Source organism: Calypte anna, chromosome 33, assembly GCF_003957555.1.
Source record: "Calypte anna isolate BGI_N300 chromosome 33, bCalAnn1_v1.p, whole genome shotgun sequence".
In the NCBI taxonomy this organism is placed as follows: Eukaryota; Metazoa; Chordata; class Aves; order Apodiformes; family Trochilidae; genus Calypte; species Calypte anna.
This window is the reverse complement of record NC_044275.1, coordinates 1,706,456-1,730,341: the sequence shown is the minus strand read 5'-3', so window position 1 is coordinate 1,730,341 and position 23,886 is coordinate 1,706,456. Positions and strand designations below refer to the sequence as shown.

The following is a 23,886-nucleotide window of genomic DNA, read 5'->3' as shown; positions in this document are numbered from 1 at the left end:
TCTACACTGACTGCTTATCAATTAACAGAGAACTTTAAGTTAAATCATTACTCCTCCCATCACAATGCTCAGGGGAGGGCTCCACCCTTTCTGGGAGTCTTTTGTTAGTTTTAGCATCATAATAACATTATAATGACCCAAGTTCACCTCAAGGACACAATATCCCAAGTTCTGTTGCTCCAACCACCCAGGACTTGATTTCCCAGCAGTCGATTTCCCCTCAATTTCAGTTCTTTTTATCACATTCTTTAGGTCCAATTATCTGCATAGACCTTGAGTGTTCTTTGCCAAGTCAGTGATGAACAAAAAACCCTCAAAACATCTTGATTAATTTCCATGTCCAAGGCCTAATTATTCCCTTGCTCCTTCCTACCAGCAATCCTGTCTGCCTTTTCTACATCTTTAACCTGTGAAGAGATTTTTTGCAGAAAAATCATCACATCGTTCACAATCTGAGTTATTTTTCAACAATTCCCCCCCTTCTGAGACTTGTTTGAGGGTATCACCTGGAGAACTCTCATCCTTGGATCAAACTCACCCTCTCCAGAAAGAAATTCTTTCTCATCTCCAACCTAAACCTCCCCTGGCACAACTTGAGACCCTTTGTGCCCTCTTGTCTTGCTGAGAGTTGCCTGGGAAAAGAGCCCAACCCCCCCCTGGCTCCAACCTCCTTTCAGGGAGTTGGAGAGAGTGATGAGGTCTCCCCTGAGCCTCCTCTTCTCCAGCCTCAACACCCCCAGCTCCCTCAGCCCTTCCTCACAGCAATTCTGCTGGATCCCTTCACAGCCTCCTTGCTCTTCTCTGGACCTGCTCCAGCACCTCAAGCTCCTTCCTGAGGGGCTGAGGGGCCCAGAACTGGACACAGGACTCAAGCTGTGGCCTCACCAGAGCTGAGCACAGGGGCAGAATCCCTTCCCTGGACCTGCTGGCCACGCTGTTCCTGAGCCAGCCCAGGATGCCGTTGGGATTCTCGGCCACCCGTGCACACTGCTGGCTCCTGGTCTCCTTCCTGTCCGCCCGGTGCCTCAGGAGCTCCGCAGCCGCTGAGGCGCTGAGGCAGCCTCGTTCCCGCGCTCCCGCGTTCCCGCGCTCCCGCTTTCCCGCCATTGCATCACCCGCACCCGTGACTCAGCGCGAGGGTCGCAGTCTCGGGGGGGGGAAACTCGGCGGGGGGGGCGGAGCCGCGTTCCCTACCACCCGCTCCCATTGGCTCACGCTACCCGCTGCGTCACGGCGTAGCGAGCGCTCATTGGCTATGGGTGAGGAGAGCGTTGCGTCAGCCGCGAGGGCTGTTAAAAGCAGCGGTGCAGGGGGGAAGCGGCAGTCGCGGGAGCAGCGCGGGATGAAGCGGAGCAGCATGAGAGGGGGAGAGAGGCGGCGGCTGGAGTGGGGCCGAGGGCAGCTGGGACCGCCCGGGAAGGTGTGTGGGGAGAGGGGCTGCCGGGGCTTCCCGGGAAGGTGTGTGTGTGTGCGGGGAGGGGTATCAACATCCCCGGGAATGTTGGGGAGGGGGCCCGGAGCCGGCCCCGTGTGCGGAGGATGCGGTGACTGAGGAATTCCGTCCGGTCTCGGCACGGAGGCTTCTGGGGAGACACCGTGGGGGGTGCGTCCCGTCCCGTCCCGTCCCGTGGGTCCCTCTGTATCCTTAACCCTCCCCCCTCAAAGCTGGCGATGCCCGGAGGAGCGGGGCGGTGGGGAGCAAAGTCTGACCCTGTCCCTTCCCTCAGGCATCCAGGGGAAAGTCTGTCCTCGTCGGCCATCACACCTGAGAACAGGTAAGGGGGCAGGGAAGCGGCGCCCTACAGGGAGCATCGCCCCATGTTGGGCCTGACCCCCCCTTTCTCTGCAGCCTCCACACTGGCCCGGAGGTGAGGATGGCAGCCGAGGGGCTGACACCTGGCAGCACTCTGCCCGTCTGGGAGCTCGAAGCCTGGTACCAGGACCTGCAGGAGGTGCTGGCAGCATCGGAGCCCTGTGGATCTTCCCTGCCCTGGGGGTCTGAGCAGGTGAGGGGCCAGTGGTCCCCCTGGGGCTGGGGGGAGGACCCAGTGGGGCACCCATCACCTGAGGACGGCTCCTCCTCTCTCCCTGCAGACCGAGATGGCCCCGCTGTGGAGCACAGAGGGGGCTGGCAGTGACCCAGAGGGCTGCGAGCTGGACACTGCCCTGGCTGCAGAGCTGCTGGAGCTGGAGCGCACAGCTGGGTCAGAGCCACTGGGACTGCTGGACTTGGCCTCCAGCAGCAGCAGCCCCCCAGCCCAGGCAGGCAGAGGGGAGGAGGAGGAGGAGGAGGTGAGGGTGGCTGCAGGGCGTGGGGTGAAGAGGAAGAGGGGCAGTGGGACAGGGTCCAGCAAGGAGCTGGCCAAGCAGCACCAGGAACGGGCCAACGAGCAGCGGGTGCTGGAGCTGACAGCCCACAACGAGCAGCTGAGGGCAGAGATCTGCAGGCTCAGTGCTGAGGTGGAAAGCACACGGGCAGCTCTCATCGACCGCATGGTCAACCTCCAAACTCCAACCCCCAGCAGCCACGGACTGCAGGGGCTCTGCACAGACTGATGCTGGGGGACACACACGACTGCTTCCAGCTACCACTGTATATATTTTGCATTTTATTACACACTTGTAACAGCCAGCGTGGTCTCTGAGTTCTCAGTTGTTACTTCTTCGACTTCCCTTTGGGCACAGGGATTTCTGGGCTTTTTCCCTCAGCTAGTGCCAGCTGCTTCTTCAGTTCCAACAGCTTGGCCACCTCTGCATCAACCTGGGCCTTCTCTGCCTTGTTGGCCTTCAGCTGCCTGACATGGTTGCCCTGGGGCAGGTGGGGAAGGGGGTAAGGGCCTGGTGGCATCAGGACATAACAGGGTTTGTCCCTTCTGTCACTCACCTGCTTGGCCACCTCCTCTGTCAAGAGTTGGATCAGCTGGGGGTCACCTGGAGTCACCTGGGTTGCTGGGGCTGGAGGGGACCCTGAGGCTGGAGAGTTCTGCTTGGCCTGTGGAAGGACAGAGATGAATCTGAGTCCTGCTCCCACTCCCCCAGGGGCTGAGCTCTGTGCCCCCCCTGCTTGTGCTGGAGGTGGGCAGGGTGCTTTACCACCTCTGAGGAGGAGCCAGGGAGTTACCTGAGGCTCTACAAAGCCTTTAGGCTGGGAAAGGAGAGACAGCAAGTGAGGAGGGACAGAAAGCAGAGAGGCTGGGAGGTGCCCAAAATGGAGGAGTCGAGGAGGGGGCACTGCAGCCCCTGCTCACCTGCCCTCCACCAAAACGCCTGCGCAGGGCCTCAACCTGATCGTTCTCCAGCTTCTGGAAAAGGGGGCTCACCTGGAGCCAGGGAGAAGAGAAGGGGGTTCAGCCCTGCAGGACCAGCACCCTGAGCTCCCCTGCTTGTGGGGCACAGGCCCCCTCCCCATCCCATCACCTACAGTGCCCACATGGTGCCCAGGGGGCAGGGTGCAGGTGAAGTCGTGGCTGAGGACGAAGCAGTCTGGGGGGATGTGGAGCTGCCCCTGGATGGCTGAGCTGACACTGGGCATGTAGGGCTGCACCATGACAGCCAGGAGGGCAGCCATGTTCACGGCCACGCCAGTCACCGTGCCTGCACGCTGCCTGGGAAGGCAGGAAACCATTAATGCACCCCCCAGCTTCCCTCCCTGCCAACCCCCAGCCTCTCTTACCTGTCCTTTTCATCCCCCTTGATCCTCTTCCAGGGCTCATTCACCTGGATGTACTGGTTGCCGTGGCGAGAGATGCTCAGGACACACCTCAGGGCATCACGGATGCTGGGAGGGGGGGACAGGAGGGGCTGAGTGGCTGCTGGGGTGCCTGGACTCTGCTTTCCCACCCTGAGGACACCCTCAGCCCCACTCCCATCCTGGGGTCTCGGCCACCCACCGGACTTTCTCCAGCAGCTGGTGGTACTGGCGCAGCTCCAGGGTGACACGGGCCAAAAGCCTCTTGTCATCCAGTGTCAGGACCATGCTGGGGACAGTGCCACCAAAAAACTTGCAGACGAACATGCCAGCTCTGGAGAGAGAAGTGGAGCAGGGATGAGCAGAGCCTAAGGGCAGAGATGGCCCCTGCCAGCTCCCAGGCTGGCCTAGAACCTGTTGATGAAGTTCCCCAGGTTGTTCAGCAGCTCAGAGTTGTTCTTGAGCATGAGGTCACTCCAGGAGAAGGCACTGTCCTGCCCCTCGGGCCGCAGGTAGAGCAGGTAGAAACGCCAGATGTCTGCAGGGATGCCTGTGTCCTTGGCCATGTCCCCAAACACTCCCACACCCCGGCTCTTGGAAAACTTCCCATCCTCATAGTTGAGGTATTCTGGGGAGGGGAGGAGAGGTCTGAGCACACATCCCACCCTGCCCCAGCCTGGGGCAGCTCCACAGCACAGGGAGACACCAGCCAAGTGCTGAGGGGCATAGGCTGAGCTCAAAGGTGACCCCAAATCCAGGAGGGTAAATGGGGTTTTGTGCCTGTGCAGGACCCCTGGTGACCCCCCAGTACCTGTAGCAATGAGGTGGTTCACCAGGGTGTAGTTGTCCTCAGCACCCAGGAGTGAACAGGGGAACACAACGCTGTGGAAGGGGACATTATCCTTGGCCATGAAGTTGTAGAGCTCAACCTGAGAGAGAGGTGGGGAGGCAGGAGAGGATCACTGGACCTTGGCCTCCTCCAGCTCTGTCCCTACCTCCACCCTGCAGCAGCACCAGCCTTCTACCTGCTGTGGGTTCTTCCACCACCTCTCCCAGTGCTGGGTGTAGTTAGCTGTAATGGACAAGTAGCCAATGGGAGCATCAAACCACACATAAAAAACCTGAGGGGAGAATGACACCTGAGCAGGGGACCCCCCAAAGTCGGGTGTCTGGGGGACAGAGACAGCCAACAAGGGGCCAGGTGGGACCTACCTTGTCCTGGAAGCCATCGAGGGGCACGGGTGTGCCCCACTTGAGGTCACGGGTGATGCAGCGGGGTTTGAGCCCATCCCTGATCCAGGAGCGGGTGATGTAGCGAGCGTTGGGGGTCCAGTCCCCCGTGGCCAGGGACTGCTCCAGCCAGGGCTCCAGCTGCTCCTCCAGCTGCAGAGGACAGACAGGGATGGCAATGGTACCATGGGTGCCACACGCCCTCCCCCAGGAATGAAGCTCACTTTGGGAAGGTCCAGGAAGAGGTGCCGGGTGGCTTTCACCACGGGGACGCTCCTGCAGAGCTTGCACTGTGGGCTCTGTCAGGAGGAAGAACAGAACGTGGTTTGCAGAGAGCCCAGGACAAGGCTGGGGAGTCCTAGGCAAAGCTGCTCCCCCTCCCAAGTTCTCCTGTCCCACCTTCAGTTCCACAGCATTGATGAGTTTGCCACATTTATCACACTGATCACCCCGGGCCTCCCTGTAGCTGCAGAAGGGGCAGGTGCCCTCCACGAAGCGGTCGGCCAGGAAGCGCTGGCAGCTCTCACAGCACAGCTGCTCCACGGTGTCCTCCAAGAGGAAACCTCGGGCCAGCAGGCGCTTGAAGATGTCCTGGGCAATCCTGGGACAAGAGAGGAGAAGGATGGAGGCAGCTCCTGTCAGCTCCTGGAGGGCCAGAGCACCCAGCAGGCACACTGGGGTTCTCCTCCCAACATCCCTCAACACCAGTGGGACGAAGCCTCTCACCTGGTCTGGTGGGGTGTGGTGGTGCGGCCAAAATAGTCAAAGGAGATGTCAAACCACCTGTAAATGTCAGCGTGGATGGCGTGGTACTTGTTGCAGATCTCCTGAGGAGTCATCCCCTCCTCCAGGGCCTTGGTCTCGGTGGCTGTGCCGTACTCATCCGTGCCGCACACGTAGAGGGTGTTCCAGTTCCGCAGGCGGCAGTACCTGGGGACAGGGACCTCTGACACCTCTGCAGCTGCTGAGGGCACCACAGCTCCCAAGATGGTCCTGAAGACCCCCGGGGAGCCTTCCCACCCCTGGGGAGGGGTCTCACCTGGCAAAGGTGTCAGCACTGAGGACGCAGCCGATGATGTTGCCGAGGTGGGGCACGTTGTTGACGTAGGGCAGGGCGCTGGTGATCAGGATGTTCCTCATGCCCTCCACGGGCAGCCTGGCGAGGACAGGGGCAGTCAGAGCAGGGACAAGGAGCAACAGGGCCACCCCAGCTCCAGAGCAATGTCCCTGCAAGACCCCTTGGTGTTCTGAGACAGCCGTTCTCTTGGGACTCACACAGGTTTCTGAGGCTGCCAGGGCTTGGGCAGTGCTGCAGCACCACGGGCCCAGGCACTGGCAGCAGCTGTGATCTCCTCCTCCGTCAGGGCACGCTCAGAGCCTTCCTCCTCCTGCAGAGAAAAGTGCTCCCAGGGATGGGCTCGCCCTGACACCCCCAGCCCAAGCTAAGGCTGAGCCAGGAGAGCCCAGGGCTGTGCAGGGGAGGAGGTGGAGGGAGGGCTGGGGCCAGGGCCAGACCTCGGGCTCGTTGCTGGTGGTTCTCTGCACGGGCAGGCAGGGGGGAGGCTGCTTCTGCAGGTAGGAGGTGAACTCCTGCAGTGCTCTGGGGATGAGGACGGAGTCAGCAGCTTTCCTGCAGGCCTCTGAGAGCGTCATGCTCTGGAACCAGGTTTTCAGGGCAGGAAGCTCACCTTGTGGGGAGGAGAAAGAAAGCAGTGTGATCCTTAGCACCATGCTAAGAACCCAGGGAACACTCTGGCAGCCCTGCTTGGACTCTTACTTGGCAGGCTGGTCTCATCCTGCAGGACAGGGAACAAGGTGCCCCACACCACCACATCAGCCACCGACTTGGTGTCCTGGGCCAGAAAAGCAGCAGCAGGCACTGAGGTGGCCCCAGGCTCAGCTCAGGGCTCTGCCACAGGGCAGGGAGCACCCAGCTCAGCTCTCCAGGACCCAGCCCCTCACTGGTGGCCTCCCCCACGAAGCTGAGTGCCCCTGCACCCCCCACCCACTGGTGGGTGCCCACCCACTCACCCCAGCAAGGTAGCCAGTGCCTCTCCTGGCCAAGTTCTGTTCTATGTGAGCCAAGAGCTTCCCCAGGACCTCCACGGCCTCCAGCCCCTTCCTGCCCTGCACCAGCCGGGCGTACAGAGCTGCCGAGGCTGCCGGCTGTGGACAGACACGAGTGGGAGAGCTCAGGGGGGGGACAGCAGTGAAAAGGGGGGAGAGATGGAGGCTGCTGTCCCCCTGCAGCACCCACCTCCAGCTCCGTCACCTCCCACTCCAGCCACTGGTTGCTGAGGTCCGTGGGCTCCTCCCCGCGGGACAGGAAGAAGAACCTGGGGGGATTGAGGGGTGCAGGAGGGGATTGAGGGGTGCAGGAGGGGATTGAGGGGGCAGGGGGAGGATTGAGGGGTGCAGGGGGAGGATTGAGGGGTGCAGGGGGGGATTGAGGGGGCAGGGGGAGGATTGAGGGGTGCAGGGGGGGATTGAGGGGTGCAGGAGGGGATTGAGGGGGCAGGGGGAGGATTGAGGGGTGCAGGGGGGGATTGAGGGGTGCAGGGGGGAGCTGCAGCCTGCGGGCCGATCCCCCCCCTGTTCCCCGGGCACTCACTGGCAGATGGCGTTGGGGGAGAAGAGGACGGTGCCGCTCTCCAGCTCCAGCGCAGGAACCCACGGGGGACTCAGCTCTGCGGGGCGAAGCGGGACCCTCAGTCCCGCGGGGGCAGGGAGCGGCGGGTCCGGTGCCGAGGGGATCCCCGCGGTGGGGAGGGGACGGGACGGGAGGGGACAGGAGGGGACAGGAGGGGACAGGGGGTGACGGGAGGGGACAGGGGGTGACAGGGGGTGACGGGGGAGGTGGCACCGCCGCGGTCTCACCCGAGGGGCAGCTCCACTCCAGCCGCACCGGAGCGGCCGCGGCTCCGGCAGCCGCGAGCACCTTGAGCGCGGCGGGACCGCCCGGGGCCAAGCGGAGCCGCATGGCCGCGACGGGGCAGCGCCGTGATGACGTCATGTGGGCGCCTGGTGATGACGCAACGTGGCCACGAGGTGATGACGCAATCTGGTTGCACGGTGATGATGCAACGTGGCCGCACGGTGATGACGTCATATGGTCGCGTGGTGATGATGCAATGGGGACGCACAGTGATGATGCAATATGGCTGCACGGTGATGACGTCATACGGCCACACGGTGATGACGCAATATGGCCGCACGGTGATGACGTCATATGTTCACTCGCTGATGATGCAATGCAGCCGCACAGTGATGACGCAATGGGCCCCCTCCCAAGGCGCCGTTTCCATGGTGACACCGCTGGGTTGTGTTCCTGCTGAGGCCCAGCAGGAGTTTTCAGTGGCCACTGCTGGCTTTTGGTAGCCAGCTCCCTTTATGTGGAGTTTTGAGCCAAAATCAGGAAAATCGGTGTAGGTGAATGGCTGAGGTTCAGAAAAACCAGAACCCAACTTTTAGTGGTGCTGAGGTTTGGGTTTCCTGGGAGTTTTCAGTGGCCACTGCTGGCTTTTGGTAGCCAGGTGCCACTATGTGGAGTTTTGGGGTTTGTTCCGTATTTTATATTTATGATTATTCCCTCGGCATCGTTGTTTTGTTTTTTTCCTGGTAATTCAACTTCCTGATTCCTCACAATTTCCACTGCGTTTCTGAGTTCAATAAATGCAACAAAACTGCCCTAAAACCCAGGCCGTGCAAAACATCAACTTTTGCCCCAAATGCAAGTTTTTCCTTTTAGTTCCTGTCATTACCACTGTGAAACTCAGACTGCAGCACGATGCAATCGTTCATAAAGTTTTATTTATTTAAAATTAATTCAGAGATACATTTTCTAATTTAAACCTGGCTGCAAAGTGTGATTAATGATTTTATTCTGTTTCCAATACGTATTGACACCCCACTGCTTGCTTTGCTCTCCTTGGGTTTTTGCTCCAAAAGCACAAATCACCCTTTTTTCCTGTCAAAAGGGAGAATTCCTGTAAATCTCTTCTCACTTCTTTATAGAAATACAGAAGCGTGGAGCCTGCAGCAGGAAGGAGAAAACGTTCAGTTTGGGAAGAGCTTTTTTTTTTTTAGATTTTTTTTTTTTAAACTGAGCTCCCCACCCAGGACGAGTTTGTGGCAATTCCCACAACTTCCCGGGACTTTCAGGTTTTCTTTTTTGTTTTTCCCCAGAATTCACCAGTTTCACCTCAGGCCCTCAGTGAAATCCCCTGCTCACCTTTTCCTCTTTCCTTAACTTTTAATTCAGAGGAAAAAAAATCATCACTCGGCCTGTAAGCAGCCGAGCTAAAACCCCCCCTTTGCCCTTGGCATTTTTCACCTTTATTTAGTCAAACAGCCCAAAAATGCCTCAAATTCCCCCCGGTAACGGGGATGAACGAACAACCCCGGGGCCTCTGCTCTGCAGAAAGGGCCTTTCGGGGGGGTTTAACGCCTCCCCACCGCACTTTCTCTACCACGTAAATTGTTTTAACCTCTGGCTGCGCACACCCGCCTCCGGATTGAGGAAGAAAAACAAATTATTGGGTTTTATTTCGTTTAAAGCTCCGCTCCCCCAGCCCGGAACTCGAGTGCTGGAGCCGCAGTTTCCGCCCGAGCCGCCTGGAGCCGCTTCCCGCCTTGGGGGGGAGACGGGACGGGACGGGACTGGGAGGCCGGCAGCGGCGGCGCTCTCCGCCTTTCCTCTCTATGGTAGCCGTGGTTGGAGGCGGCGCCAGGACGGCCGCTCTATCCCTCCTCCCGCGGGGCTCTATGCTGCGGGAACTCTATGGTGGGGCTCTCTAGGCGAGGCCTCGGCGGGGACTCTATGGTCGCTGCCGTCCTCACGATGCCGCCGGCGCCGCTTCCCTGAGGCGGAGACGGGAACGGCCCCGGCCCCGGTTCTCCCCAGGCGCTGCCACGGCGGGGCCCGGCTGGGCTCTGAGGTAAGAGCGGCCGCTCCCGAGGCCCCGTGGCGGACAGGGGAGGCCGCCCCCTCCCCCTCGGCCCGCCCGCCCCTTCCCTCCCGCCCCCGCCGGGCCCGGCCCGGCCGCTCCCGCAGCCCCCGGGGCCTCAACCAGGCCCGGCCAGGCCGCGCCGCTCCCCGCAGCGCTCCGCCGCCTTCCGTCCCCGCAGCGGGCCGTGAGGGGATGGCTGAGCCCCGGTACAAACCCTTCCCTTCGCCCGGGGCCTTCCTCGCCCCTTCCCCTGCCGGGGATCCCCCGGGTGTTCCCGGGCAGGGGCGGCCTGGGGAGCGGCTGCTGCGGGGCCTGGGAACCGAACCCTTCTGAGCTCCGGGCCTGAGGAGCCTCCCGGGCCCGGTTGGGTCGCGGGGGGTTGGGGCTCCAGCGCGGAGCTCTCGGGGAGAGGCTTGGAGCGGGGTTTGAGCCGGTTCTGAGCCCCGGGGCGGTCGCTTTAGAGCGAGCCATAAACCCCGGAGTGGTTCCTTGCTGTTGGCACTGAAGAATCTTGTTGGGGTTTTTTTTCCAAAATTGATGATCATTTCCCCGTAAAATTTTGTAAATTTTTGTTTTTTCTGAGCCGGCTCTTCCAGCACTCGGGGCAGGGAGCGTGGGGTTGGTTGGATGTGAAATGCTCTTGTGATACCTGATTGTAACATGTTAATGAATTTGTATTCCTAACCGGTAAATTCAGAATTAAACTAAGGAGAAAGTGAATATGGGGCCAGACAAAGCAATTGAGACCTATAATATGGAATATAATGTACTTTTAACCGTCTCATTTGGTGTTTCCCCCCTCACGGATCTCCAGGTCCCTCGTGTCACTGCCCTGCCCACGGTTTCAGGCTGCAGGCTCTGATTTCTTCAGAGCTTTGCCATGGGAATCATAGAACAGAATCCCAGAACCATTTGGGTTGGGAGGGACCTCAGAGCTCATCAAGTCCAACCCTTGATCCACTCCCCCCGTGGTTCCCAGCCCATGGCACTCAGTGCCACATCCAGGCTCTTTGGAAAGATCTCCAGACACGGAGAATCCACTACTTCCCTGGGCATTCCAGTGTCTGGTCACCCTCTCTGCAAAGAATCCTTTCCTAATATCCAACCTAAACCTCCCCTGGCAGAGCTGAAGCTCTGCCAGGGGAGGTTTAGGTTGGATATTAGGAAAAAATTCTTTAGTCCGAGCCCTCTTATCCCACTGATACCTCCCCGACCCCCCCCCTGGCTCCAACCTCCTTTCAGGGAGTTGCAGAGAGTGATGAGGTCTCCCCTGAGCCTCCTCTTCTCCAGCCTCAACACCCCCAGCTCCCTCAGCCCTTCCTCACAGGATCTGTGCTCAGACGCTCCCCAAAGCCTCATTCCAGCAGAGGAGGCTGGGGCAGGGGGAGGGATTGGAGGAGAAAGGGAGTGGAAAGCACTGCTGAAGGTTTAAGGAGGAATTGGGGTCTGTGTTTGGAGATTGGGATCCAAAGCTCCAGCTGGGTGCTGTGACTCCATTCTCCTCACTTGCTTTCTGGCCCCTGTGTGCCCTTGGCCTCTGGATTCCTGGGGATAAAAATGGGAGTTCTGTCAGTTTTCTGCAAACCAAACCAAAGTTGCCCCAAGTGTGTTTAATTTCAAAATAAATAGTGTTTGATCTGCTGGGACTTGTGGAGGCAGCTTGCTTCCAGGTGGTAAGGAATGCAGAAATGTCACCAGATTAATGATCAACAAACTGTTTGGAGTTGCTGTTACCTGTGGCTTTTGTCCTCTGTTATTTGAGAATAAAATTCTGTGTCCTGTACAGTTGGATTTTTTTAATCATGAAGTCTTTAAAAAACAAAATAAATCAACTAATTCCTGAGACATTTCAGCCCTGAAACACCACTCAGGCCTTTGCTGGCTGAAAAAGGAGCAAAACAGAACTTCTTTTGTGTTGTGTTTTTTTCAGGGGGTGCTCTCACACCACAGCTCACTTCTGTGTTTTATTTTCTATTCCATTTTTCTGTTCTTTGCCTCCTGGTTCTGTTTTGAGGCTGGGAATCCCCAATTTCAGACTTTTTAGAGCATTTCACTCCAGCCAAGCAGTGGCTCAGCTCTTCCCTGCCCTTGGTAGAAGCAAAGTTTGGGGTTTGGGGACACCAAAGGGTAAAACCTTGTGCAGCTCTTTACCCCACGGGGCTCTCTTTGGCATTTTAGGGTCTTGTTCATCAGGATTGGTAAAATATCTTTTATTTGTCCTTTTTTTTTTGGTTTTCTTTGCAGCAGGCAGCTCATGGGTGAAGCCAAGGAGCCCGGATTAGGGGGTCAGGCAGGAGCTGTGGGGTGATTGCCCACAGGAAAACCTGATCTTCCCTTTTCTGGGAAGGAGGAAGAGAGACCCAGAACTCGTTTTGAAGTGGGAGGAGCTGCTCTGGCTGCTTTTTCAGAGGTTTAAAAGCCCTTTTTTTACAATCCTTCTGTTTAAATCCAATTAATTTTCAGACCTGGCTTTGGTTTTGTGCTCAGAAGCCTCGTTCTGCCCCAGTCTGAGCAGAAACCTCTGGTTTTCAGGCAGAGTGATCATTTCCTGCCTAATCAAACTTGGTTTTCTGGGTTCCCTCTTGTCAGCACCCTCTGATGTGGAAATCCCTTTTTTCACCCCAAACTCTGCAGCTGGTTTCTCTTCACTGGTTGTGGCAATTTTCACCTTGTAAAAAATCACTTGCTGAAATTTTTTTTTTGCTATTTTGTTTTTTTGTTGTTTTTTTGTTGTTATTAATACTGTTTTACTAAGATTTGGAGGTGTTGGCTGAATATTAAGTTCCCTACTGCAGAAAAAGTGGAGAAAAATGACATTTTCCTGGGAAGGAATTCTGTCTCTTGGTCTCCACAAAACCCTTGGTGCTTTCTCCCCAGTTCCTTTATTTTGCTGCTTTTCCATCTCCCAGTTTCAGTGTTTCTTGCAGTCTCTTTTGCTGCTGTTTTGAGTCTTTTGGGGAACAAGAATGGAAAAAAAAGCAAAAAGAGGCAGGGAGTGGATTTTTTACCTTTCCCCAAATGAACTGAGGGTTTTTGGAGCACTGGGAATGGATTTTTTGCTGGATTTCAGGGTGACAGAGCCCTGGTTGTGGTGCCACGTGGGGTGTCTCCCTTTGCAGGGGTACAAACATGTGGGGTTAATGTTTGATAAAATATGAATATATTAATATTCTGTCAAATAGAATTCTTATATTAATATATATTAATATAAAGATTTAATATTCTGTCAAATATAATACTCTTATATTAATATATACTCATATCAAAAAAATTAATATTCTGTCAAAAGTAATATAGTTCTCATATTAATATCTATTAATATTCTGTCAAAAGATTTTAATATTCTGTCAAATATTTGTCCAAATATTAACATTTGACCAAAATCTTCACAGCTACATGAGAGGGTATGGAAAGAAAGCTTCATCCCTGACTCATCCTTGTCAATAATTCTGCTTTTTTAATATTTTTTTTGATAACTTCAAGATCCTGAGCTGCTGATTCTGCACTGAAACCTTTTTTTTTTTTTTTTTTCTGCTTAAACCCTGTCTGAGTTCATTTCAGTTCCCACCCAGGAGGTGCTGGGAGGCAGCATCACAACTCAGCTCAGATTTGTCCCATGCTTTGCAGGATGCAGCCCCAAACCCTCAGTTTCTTCTCTCCATAAAGTCCTTTTTTTTTTTTTTTCTTTTTTGGGGAGTTCTCCAGTGGGCTGAGCAAGGACTCAGGAAGAGGATTCTGTGCTGCTTGATCTCAGCAGAGAAAAAGAAATCAATGACTCACATTTCCACAGAAAACCCCTCATTTCCAGTCTCATAGCAACTCCCAGCAGCTCCAAACCTTCTCTGACAAAGTGTTGAACACTCCCTGATCATCCTTTCAGGCTCCAGGCTGCTCCACCCACTCACCCCACCTAAAAACATCCATTTTTCCAGCACTAAATCCCCCAATATTGGAAAGGGGGGTGGGGGGATGCTGCAAGAGAGCCTGAGCAGTTAAATATAAGATCTTACAATGAGAGGAGGGTTTGTGGCTGGGTTGGAGAAACCTCTGCAGGGCTCCAGGTCCCAAACTCTGGGGTTTGAAGCCCCGTTTTGTTTTCCTGCACCCTCAGATGTTTTAAAAGAGGTTGAGAGTAACAACTTCTGGAGAACTCTTTGACTTAGAGCAAGATATTCTCTGGTATTCATGCTTCACCTGGTTTGTTGTTGTTTTTTCCCCAAGATCCCCTGACTTGACTGCTTTATTTTTCACCAAAACCCAGAAAATTCAGGAAGCAGATTTGACAGGAAGCTTGAGCAGGGGTAGGAGCTGTGCTGACACTTGGGGTTTGGGTGTTGTCAGGGTGAAACAGGACTTGTCACCCCTCCTGAAATGGGGGCTCCTGGGGGTCCCTCTGGGTCTCTCCCCTCTCGTCCCCCTGGGAAGCTGCTGGGGGTGTTACAGGGGAAGGGAGCAAATGCTCTGCATTTCCCTACTAGAAAGTGGCTAAAAGGCTGAAAATTGGGGATTCTGTGAAGCAGCTGGTTGGATTTCTCCAACTTCTCTGCTGGTTGGGTTTATCAGAGACTGAATTAAATTAATTGAATTCTGTTTTCTTGCAGTTGATGATGGAAGAGGTGCCCAAGAGCAGCAGCAACACCTCAGTGAGCCCTCCCCAAACCTCAGCTGTCCAAGGTACAGCCCTGCAGGCAGCTCAGCTCTCTCATATTGCTCAACAGGTAAAGCCTGGCCCAAATCTCAGCAAACACCCAGGGCACTGCAGAGCCACCCTGTTATCTGCTTCAGACTGGATTATTTCCTGAGTTTTAGAAACCCACAGAGAAAAAAAAACAAAACCAAAAGGAGGTTGAAAGCACCAAGCTGGTTTGTTGTTGGGCAGCACAGAGTTAAGCAAAGGGCTTGTGTTCAAAGGACTGAAATTGATTTTCATGTTCATGGGTTTTAAATACCCAACTATGGAGAGCAGAGAACATGTGGAGATGCAGCCCAGCCTTTCTGTCAGGTTCTGCATCCTCTGAAATCTTCATCAGGAGCTGCTGAGCAGTGAATCAGGAGCCTACTTGTGGTTTGGTTTTTTTTTTACCAGAAAAAGCATTTACAGCTCCTTCTGTAGTAGTTCTGGGTGCTCAGCACCATGGAAACACTTGGATTTTAACCCAAACGAATGTGTTTCATGTCACAAATCACACAGGGCTGGAAAACTGGCAGCCTCTCAGAGGTGTATCCTGAATTCCTCCTGATTTCTGCTCCTGGGAGAATCCTGCTGGGTAAATCTGCTCCTGTAGCCACAGAGCCATCCAGGGAAACTGCAAAGTTTTGCAGCTTGTCCTCTGTGGATGTAGATTTTGATGCAAAATTTAGGTAATTGAGTTAAAGATGGGCTAGGGCATCAGCAAGCATCCTGTTTGTTTGTTTGCAGGTTGTTTTGCTGATTTTTTTTATATTAAGTTGCCAATTTAAGTTAATTCACCTGTAAAATAATGCAAGTAATATGAATGGAAAGGTAGCTGTGTGAGTTTTAATGATCCCTTCATCTTTTCATATATTTCAGATTAATAAAAGTAGTGAAGAAGTTTGGTGAGGACACTGAGTATTTATTTATGCATCTCCCTCTAGACCTTGAGTTATTTTTGAAGTGCTGGTGTGAGTTCAACAAAAACCCAGATCTGTTAGGAAGTAACAAGTGTTTTATATAGGGGCAGTAGTAATTGATTTTTAATTTTTTAATTTTACAACATTTATTGATAGTTTTCAAACATGTTTTTATTTGGAAAAATGTGCTCTTTGTTCTTCCTCATCCAGAGCTTGCACACTCTCTGCTTCAAGCCTTGAGCTTTCCAAGGAAATTGTTTGGCTTCTGCTACACTAAAGTTGTGATTCCTTCTCTGGGAAATCCTTGAACCCTCACCTGATAGTGGTTGCTTGAGAAAGAAAATAAAACAAGAACACCAAATATGTACATTATCCATGCTACTTCTGCATTACTTCAGCCCTGAGCTGTCCTAAACCCTTGGTGATCATCTAATCCTTTTAGATTTTAGGGTGCTGAGCTCCTGTTACCTCTAGCAAGAATTAAGCTGCTTCTCAGGCTCTTTGATTTCTGCTTATCCAGGCCTGAGACACTCTTGACATGGAATAAAAACTTAAAAAAACAAAATGCCACAGAAATGGGTTCTGTGTGTGCATCATGGTGCTCCCTGAGTGGACTCTGATTCTGAAATCTGCTTCCTTGTTCCTTTGGAGCTGCAGGCATTCACCTTGCAGCACTTTAATCTTTTCCACAGATGGCTACAGATTTGATTTCCCCCTACCCTAAGGCAAGAAGTAACTCTTCAGCCTTTTTATTTTTATTTTTTTAATGCAGATATCTATCAAAAATGTATCTTTAAAGGATACCTTCTGTGACTGTATTAAAGACTGAAAAGAACCTTCAGCTCATGCATGTTCTGCAGTAGTTTTCCTACATGTGAATGCAGTTTCTGAATGGAACCAAAGCTCCTGTTACTCATTTTCTGGTTTGTTGTAGATGTCTCTAAGAGGTCCTGCTCCCCTGACAGTTGTTCAGCTTCCTGGAGAGCAAGTCCAGGTCCAGGGGGTCATTCAGACAGCTCAGTCCTCTTCTGTAATCCACTCACCCCAGGTGCCAACAGTGCAGGTAACTACAGATTGTCTGTTAAACAACCCCAAATCCTGTTTATTGTACATGAAAAGACTTGGAAAGTCTTGCCTGGCTCCTTCCTGGCCCCCAGCCACTGGCAGGATTTGGGGGACCCCTCATTGGTGATGTTGAAATTATTTGTAGTGCTAAAGTTACCTTTGGAGTTGAAATTCAGCTCTTTGGGGTTGCCTCCCTGGGTAAAAAGGCAAAACCACAACTCTGAGGCAGTGCTCTAAACAGCCAAGGAATCAGTGTTTAAAGTACCCAAACAGGGAGAGCAGAGAACGACCCCAAGGAGGAAAAATGAGTGAGGAAAAGGGTTGACCTGCAGCATGGTGCATGAGTTTCTGCTTGCTCACCTCCTGCATGCTGGAATCCCTTCCTGTGGGACCTCAGCATTCTGCTTGTCTCTTGTTCATCTGATTTTTGGGCAGATCTCTTCAGAGAGGGGCCCTGGGGAGCTTGCACTTGAGTTTGTCACCACTTCACTTCCTGGCACTGGAGTGACCCTGGCAGCTGAATGCTTGGAGGAGCTGTGCTAAAAAGCATGGATTTGTCACTGATCTTTTGTCCTGAGCTTATCTGTTCACGTGACATTCAACTGGTAAACCATGAAAAGGCAACTCCTGATGTGGTTCCAGCTCTCATTATTCCTCCACCATCAGATCCTGAAAAGAAAACACCTTTAAAACCAGCCAAGCAGCTGGTTCAGGAGGTTGTCATTAACCTGAGTCTCCACTAATCCCTTTCCTATCACCCTCTTCTAGTTGCAGGCTCCCCACTGACTTTATTCTTTCCTTTTTTTTTCCCCCTGTAATTGATGAACTTTGTGGCCTTGTTGCTCAAAGGAGGAAAAAAAGAAAATCCATGAGTAGCTTTTCTTCCCATGTTGATAGCAGGTTGCTCCTTTTGTTTCTAGCAGTAAAGTGAGCAATGCTTTTCCCAGAGCTGCATGCATTCCTCCTGGCTTTTTGTTGCTGCCACCCAGATAATGTTTTGTTACCTTGTGTTTAATAAGGAGCATCAGAGAAAAAATAACACTTGCCAACTGGATGAGGACACAGTGGAATAAAGAGAAAAATTAGAGAAAAAGCTATGTATTTGCTCCCTGAATGCCCTGAATGTTATTTTCACTTGACTCTTGTATTCTGACCAGCAAAATACACTGCTCTTCTTTCCACACACAAGATTTCAAGTGTTTTATGTGTTTTTTCTGTGTACATAAGTGGTGTTCCTGTTTCCTCTTCACACAAACCCACATGTGGGTCACAGACCTCACCAGCTCCAAGCTAGCTGAGCTTGTATGATTTTAAGGAAAATAATAAACCATTCCTATGTCTTCACACGTGTCTTCACACGTCTTCCTGTTTTAAGCATTCTGGATTGATTAATCCTGCAGTTTATTCCAGCTAGCTCCAAGGTGGGGAACTTCTCCAGCTTTTAATGGGATCAATAAGTTTGAGAGAATCTCTCGAGCGTTTGGTTTCTTTGGAAGGGTTCTGTTTGTTTATGACCTGTTCCTAATGCAACAGTCTCTGATAACTGCTAGAAACAGCAGATAAGACTGAAACTAGAAATAAAACCTCCTCCATTTTTACTTTCTCTTTGTAATTAATTCCCTTCCAACCCTGAAAATTCTGTAATTAGCTGCGTTTGTGTCGTTTCCATGTGGCTTTAGCTCTCATACAGACTCTGTCATTTCTGCTGGGTGTTTCTGCTCACGTGCACCAGGTAACCACCAGGGGTTTGTTCTTCAGGTGTCTTTGTCTGAGAGTGAAGATTCTCAGGATTCCTCAGACAGCATAGGCTCTTCACAGAAAGCTCGGGGGATCTTGGCTCGGCGTCCCTCTTACAGGTCAGTGCTTCCTCTGCCACATGTTGGCAATTCCAAAAGCTCTCCACAAAAATCCCAGTGTTGATTGCTGTCGTTCAGAACAGCAGCTTGTAACACTTGTTGCAGGAATTCGTGGTTGTTTGTTGGAGCTGATAGACTCTTTTTTTTTTTTTTATAGAAAAATTTTGAAAGATCTTTCTTCTGAAGACACCCGTGATAGGAAAGGAGATGAGGAGAGTCCTGGTGTCTCCACTGTTACATCCATGTCTGTTCCCACTCCCATCTACCAGACAAGCACTGGACAGTACAGTATGTCACAGCATGCCTAATTGGACACACTTTTTTCTTCAACTTCTCTAAAAAGACAGATTTCCTTTTTGTTACATATTTGACTAAGGTGAAGCTCAAAAGGTTTGAGTATTTATCCAGGAGTCAGTAACACTGGTACTGTGATTACATGGAAACAGACAGGTATCTAAAGACCCCAGGTTAAGCTGGTGCTTCATTATCCTAATGTTTGCACATGAAGAGCAGACATTCATATGATGTTGTTATGAAAAAATGGAGCAGCCTTCTAGTGTTAAATTCAGCTGAAAATGTAGGATCAGTGCAGATACCCCTGTGGCCACGTGGAAAGCTCTTCCTGTGGCATCAGGGAGGTAGAAAAAAAAAAGGAATTGTGCCTTTGATTTTATCACCTGGCATTCCTTGTGCTTGTCAGCAATAAAGCCACCTGGAGCACCTCTTCCCTGTCCTTGGGCTGTGTTCCTACTGCTGTGTCTCACCTCCCACCTTTGCCCCTGTGGATTTTTCCCCTTTTTTAAGGCTGTTTCCACAGTGGGGACAGAGCTGGTGCCTCCTCTCCTTTCAGAGGCCACCCTGCTCCAGCATCCCACCATTTCCCCCCAGTTCCACCCAGCAGCAGGATCTGAGAGTGGAGGTGACAGGAGAGAAGAGGTTTTCAGACTGATGTACAACAGATGAACTTTATCTACAACCTTTATCAGCACATTGTCAGGCACAGCTCCCAGCAGTGCTGTCCATGTTGCTTTTTTATTCCAGTTGCCATTGCTGCCAATGGTTTGCAGCTGGCCAGCCCAGGGGCAGATGGAGTGCAGGGGCTGCAGACACTGACAATGACCAACACTGGTGGCACTCAGCCTGGGACAACCATCCTGCAGTATGCTCAGACATCAGATGGCCAGCAGATCCTCGTCCCCAGCAACCAGGTGGTGGTGCAGAGTGAGTAAAAAGCTTGGAAAATCTCACTGGGAACCTGAGGGTGATTTTACTCGTGGCCCAAATCACCTCTTGGGGTCTTTGTGTTCTTGCAGCTGCATCAGGGGACATGCAGACCTACCAGATCCGAACCACCCCAACCACCACCTCCCTTCCTCAGACTGTGGTGATGACATCTCCTGTCACTCTGACCTCACAGACAAGCAAGACAGATGATCCCCAGCTGAAACGAGAGATCAGGCTGATGAAGAACAGGTATGTGAGTGCAGAGGGGCTGCTGGGAGCTGTGGAGCTGCTGAAAGAAATCTTCAGAGGACACATGATGAGCTGGGGGTGCCATCGGGGTGATAATCCTGCATCTGGAGAGTAAAACCAGGGAGAATTCTGACCCAAACTTCTGTCTCCTGCAGTTTGAAGAGAGCAGATTGGTTTTTCCCTGCAGATAAACCATGTGTGTTACTGAATTTGTGGAATTTTGGAAAAAGATGGTTTAGGTAAATAAACAAAATGTAACTTTGCATTTCCAGGCAGCAGAAAAATTAAGCTTTGGTTTTAGGGACTGATTTCAGGATTGAATTCCTGGAGTTTAGATTGGGAGAGAATCATAGACAAATAGCCAAGCTCCTCCTCAGGTCCTGCAGGGTTTAATTTCTGCTTCTGTGAAGTTATATTTACAGAAGATCAAGGAGGAGGCTGGGGACAAGAGGGATCCTGCAGGGGAGATTCAGCCCCAGCTCCAACGTTTCAAACCTTTGGGTGCCAGGGTGGACTCGTCCCATCCCTACTCAAGGGAACTTTGGGGTTTTAGTTGGTGCAGACTGAACACTGCAAAGCTTTTCCTTGACAGAAAAATCCAGCCTCGAGCCCCCAGCCCTCACCCCTGGCAGCATGAAAAATACTTTTTGTTGCTTAAAACCCCAAGAAATATGGACATGGACTTAGGAGGAGAGTCATCAAACCAGCCAGGCTTCATGCTAGAGGCTGAGCTGAGCTCTGAATTTCAGAGAGATTTGGGCTGAAAAAGTCCTGAATGTGTGTTACTCCCTGTTTGGAATTCTGTTTTTCCACCTGCCCTTTCCAGGGTGCTTTTCAGTTTTGTTCTGACTGCAAAACCAGCCCTTTCCTCTCTGCTGGTGAAACAGAAACCTCTCAGGTCCGGTGTAAACCATTAATTGTGTTTGTGTGTTGCAGGGAAGCTGCTCGGGAGTGCCGCAGGAAGAAGAAGGAATATGTTAAATGTCTGGAAAATCGAGTTGCAGTCCTGGAAAACCAGAACAAAACACTAATTGAAGAGCTAAAAACTTTGAAAGATCTTTACTGTCATAAAAGTGTGTAAGAAAAGAAGGTAAACATTTTGTGGACTGCTTAAATTCCAGAGGATTTTTTTTTTTTATACTGAATTTTTTAAACTAGATGAAAGGTCAAAAAACTGAAACTTTTCTACCTAGATTTCACAACTGAAAGACAATGTAGATTTTATTTACAACACGTTGGTGACAAAGTACAAAGAGGAAACAAGAAAACCTTGCCCAAATTCCTGCTGGCACAACTGGAAACTTGAGAAAGCCAAGATTGCATCTGCAATAGAAGGAGAGTTGGACAGTTTCATGAGGCAGGTGATGAGAATTCTGTTGAAAATTTCTACAAATCCCTCTGGTAATGGAGGTTACAAATCCAATGTGGATGAAATGGAACCCTTGCCATAGCTGACATTATTAGTAACATTTATACCCAGTGTATCTCTTGATTTCTTACTCTTTTTTCAATCCTTGCTTTTTCTTTCAGTTATTTGTATGTAAATAATTTTATTTGAATCTGTAAGGTGTTTTTTTTTTTTTACAGGTTCAGGTGATAACCAAGCTACTACTTTGCTAGAGGTATAAATTATGTTTACTCCTTCTCAGCTGACAGTTTTAAAAGTTGGGTTGGTGGTTTGTTTTTTTTTCAGTGTTTGCTGTGTTTATCAACTTTGGAAGGGATCTGCAGAAAGCAGTGAGAGGGATAGTCCTGAAAATGTCTGAGGCACAGGAAATAAGGTGTTGACTTAAGAGAAATCAACAAATCCAATAATTTTCAAGTATGGTGAGCAAATATCCCTGAAGAATGGTTTCACAATCATTTTTTCTTAGTGACTGGGCATGATCAACATCAGTAATTGAAATGTGTGCTGATTATACCAATTAGCCATGTGTTGATTGTTCTGTCTGGAGATTCTACTGTGCTTTGGAACATTTAAACCAAATAGAAGAAATAAAAAGATAAAAAAAGGAAGATGTATACCAAAGGGTTAATGAGGTTCTAATATATGGTTTACATGCTGAAAGTGATGCAAAATTTCTGGATTAATTTTGTAAGGTAGGTGATATTTTGCAAAGTAATGGTACCTTTGTAAGAAAAATATTCTATTGAGAAACAGGTAGATGGTTGTTATATTTTGTAGCTAAATTTGTGATCTTTGCAAACTCTGCAGTTGAGTTTCTATGAGTATTTTGACAGTTTATATATTTCATTTTAGTAAGCAAATGAAATATTTTGTGAACCAGATTTTCAAGCCTATATTTTTATGGATAGTACAAAGTCAAATGAAATCCTTTTTGGCTTAGGAGATATTTGAATTAATTTTGTATGTCTGTAGGCAACTTGAAAAAAAAAAAAAGGATCCTAAAGAGTATTGGGGGAAAAAGAAAAAATCAGGGCTTTTTATTCCCCAGAGATAATAATACCTGCACATTATATCTGATTGCTATCAGAGACTCTAGTTTATATGATTTTAATTTGTTTCAGGTGAAAAATTCAATGTTTGACATGATCAGGACTCTTTTGGGTGTGGAATCTCCCTTTCTGGAGATGCTCCAAGCTGCCTGGATGTGGTGCTGGGCACCCTGCTTTGGGTGACCCTGCTTGAGCAGGAGGTTGGACCAACCTCAACCATTCTGTGATTCTGTGAAATAGCAAGATGTGTCTGCAGTGCTTATTGCATGAATAATAAATAAGATTCTTTTCCATAGTTAGGATTGAATCCTGCTTCCAGTTCTGTCAGTGGGAATTGCACTATGGATTCTGCTTCTCACGAGGTGTTAGAGCTCCATGTGTGTCTTGTGCTAGCTCGGATCTGAGTGACATTAAAAGGTGTGCTCACTCCCTAGGTGTCTGATGCTTACCATATGGTCAGTCAGTATTTTATTTTTTATTTTATTTTACTCATTTTTTAATTAATGGACTCTTTAGCAAGCAGAGCTCTTTGAAAATGGTAGGAGAAAGACTGCATTCCACAATCACCTTGTTAGTAGGCTACAAAAATCTTATTTTTTTTTTCCTCAAGTTTCTAAGTATTTGATGGTTCTGGACATAACCCATCATTGTTCCCTTCCAGCCACACGTTTGTGTTCACCACCACGTCCAAACAAGTGCTTTTGGTGCTCATCAAAAGTCATGGGCAAGGCTGAGCAAGTCCTTACATGATTAGGGAAGAAAAAATACCTTGGAACATGCTCAGCACCTCAGAAATTGGACCTCTGCCTCCCATCAGGTGTCAGAGGGTTTGACAGCACTGAAACTAATCTGGTAACTCCTGTGTGGTGTTTTGAACCTCACTGTGTGCTCTTGTTCCTTTAGGTTCTTTTGAAATACAGAATAATAATAATAATAATTAAAACAACACAAGCTATCAAGTGTTAAAACTGTAAAACCACGGTGGCCAATTCTTTCTGTATGAAGTGAAACAAAAGTAAGTGCTGCCAGACCTGACATGAGTCAGTTTTTATCCTCTTGACACACTGCTTTGGGAAGAGCAGCTTATTTTTCAGCCTGGAAATATTAAACAAGTAACCTGAGTTTGCTCTTTGAGTAATCACTTATCATGAAGTACTTATTTGGGGTTTATTTCAAAATCTAGATAAGAGAATAAAATGAGAGTAAGAGATGCAGCACCTAATACTGTTCTGCTGGTTATTTCCAAACAGAAGTACATGCTTTATATGAACTGTAAATATTTGTCTAAACAATTAGATGGTTGCAAATTTTGACCTTGATAAATAAAGTCGCCAAAATATCATTCTGATGTTCCTGATTTCTTTTTAATTAACACACTTCTGCAGTGCTCCTGGGCAGATGTGCATCCAGCCTGTGCTCTCAGGTGGCCAAGAGGAAATATTTAGTCTGTGAAACAGCACCCAGAGATCCTTTATCTGATGTGTCCTTCCAGCAGGCAGGGAACTGAGTTATTTGTGCATAAATTTAGTCATTACTAAAACATAATTACTGGAGAAAACATTTTCTTTTTCTGCAG

At 50.5% G+C, this 23,886-nt stretch overlaps 3 protein-coding genes across 10 annotated transcripts; 2 read left to right on the top strand and 1 right to left on the bottom strand.

Annotated features, from left to right (window-relative positions):
- Positions 1–1,281: 1,281 nt before the first annotated feature.
- DDIT3 (DNA damage inducible transcript 3) lies at positions 1,282–2,629 on the top strand. Its single transcript, XM_030468215.1, has 4 exons — positions 1,282–1,420; positions 1,728–1,775; positions 1,850–2,006; positions 2,095–2,629. The coding sequence occupies exons 3-4, from the start codon at positions 1,875–1,877 to the stop codon at positions 2,554–2,556; spliced, it is 594 nt and encodes a 197-aa protein (XP_030324075.1). The 5' UTR covers positions 1,282–1,420; positions 1,728–1,775; positions 1,850–1,874; the 3' UTR covers positions 2,557–2,629.
- MARS1 (methionyl-tRNA synthetase 1) lies at positions 2,597–7,931 on the bottom strand. The gene is made up of 21 exons (XM_030468206.1): positions 7,796–7,931; positions 7,530–7,605; positions 7,176–7,254; positions 6,950–7,084; positions 6,696–6,771; positions 6,434–6,606; positions 6,194–6,306; positions 5,958–6,074; positions 5,645–5,848; positions 5,318–5,519; positions 5,143–5,217; positions 4,901–5,071; positions 4,714–4,809; positions 4,500–4,617; positions 4,103–4,316; positions 3,891–4,022; positions 3,674–3,778; positions 3,422–3,605; positions 3,249–3,320; positions 2,885–2,992; positions 2,597–2,809 (listed from the first exon to the last, which is right to left on the bottom strand). The coding sequence occupies exons 1-21, from the start codon at positions 7,929–7,931 to the stop codon at positions 2,657–2,659; spliced, it is 2,739 nt and encodes a 912-aa protein (XP_030324066.1). The 3' UTR covers positions 2,597–2,656.
- Positions 7,932–9,601: 1,670 nt separating this feature from the next.
- ATF1 (activating transcription factor 1) lies at positions 9,602–23,652 on the top strand. 8 transcript variants are annotated; one of them, XM_030468210.1, is made up of 9 exons: positions 9,602–9,855; positions 13,429–13,474; positions 14,469–14,585; positions 16,394–16,522; positions 18,283–18,380; positions 18,538–18,668; positions 19,422–19,601; positions 19,694–19,853; positions 20,790–23,652. In XM_030468210.1, the coding sequence occupies exons 3-9, from the start codon at positions 14,472–14,474 to the stop codon at positions 20,932–20,934; spliced, it is 957 nt and encodes a 318-aa protein (XP_030324070.1). In that variant the 5' UTR covers positions 9,602–9,855; positions 13,429–13,474; positions 14,469–14,471; the 3' UTR covers positions 20,935–23,652. The 8 variants fall into 8 exon arrangements, with proteins under 8 accessions (XP_030324070.1, XP_030324068.1, XP_030324067.1 ...); XM_030468208.1 differs by lacking the exon at positions 13,429–13,474 and having other exon boundaries at positions 9,604–9,855; positions 20,790–20,943; positions 21,047–23,652; XM_030468207.1 differs by lacking the exon at positions 13,429–13,474 and having other exon boundaries at positions 9,604–9,855.
- Positions 23,653–23,886: the final 234 nt, after the last annotated feature.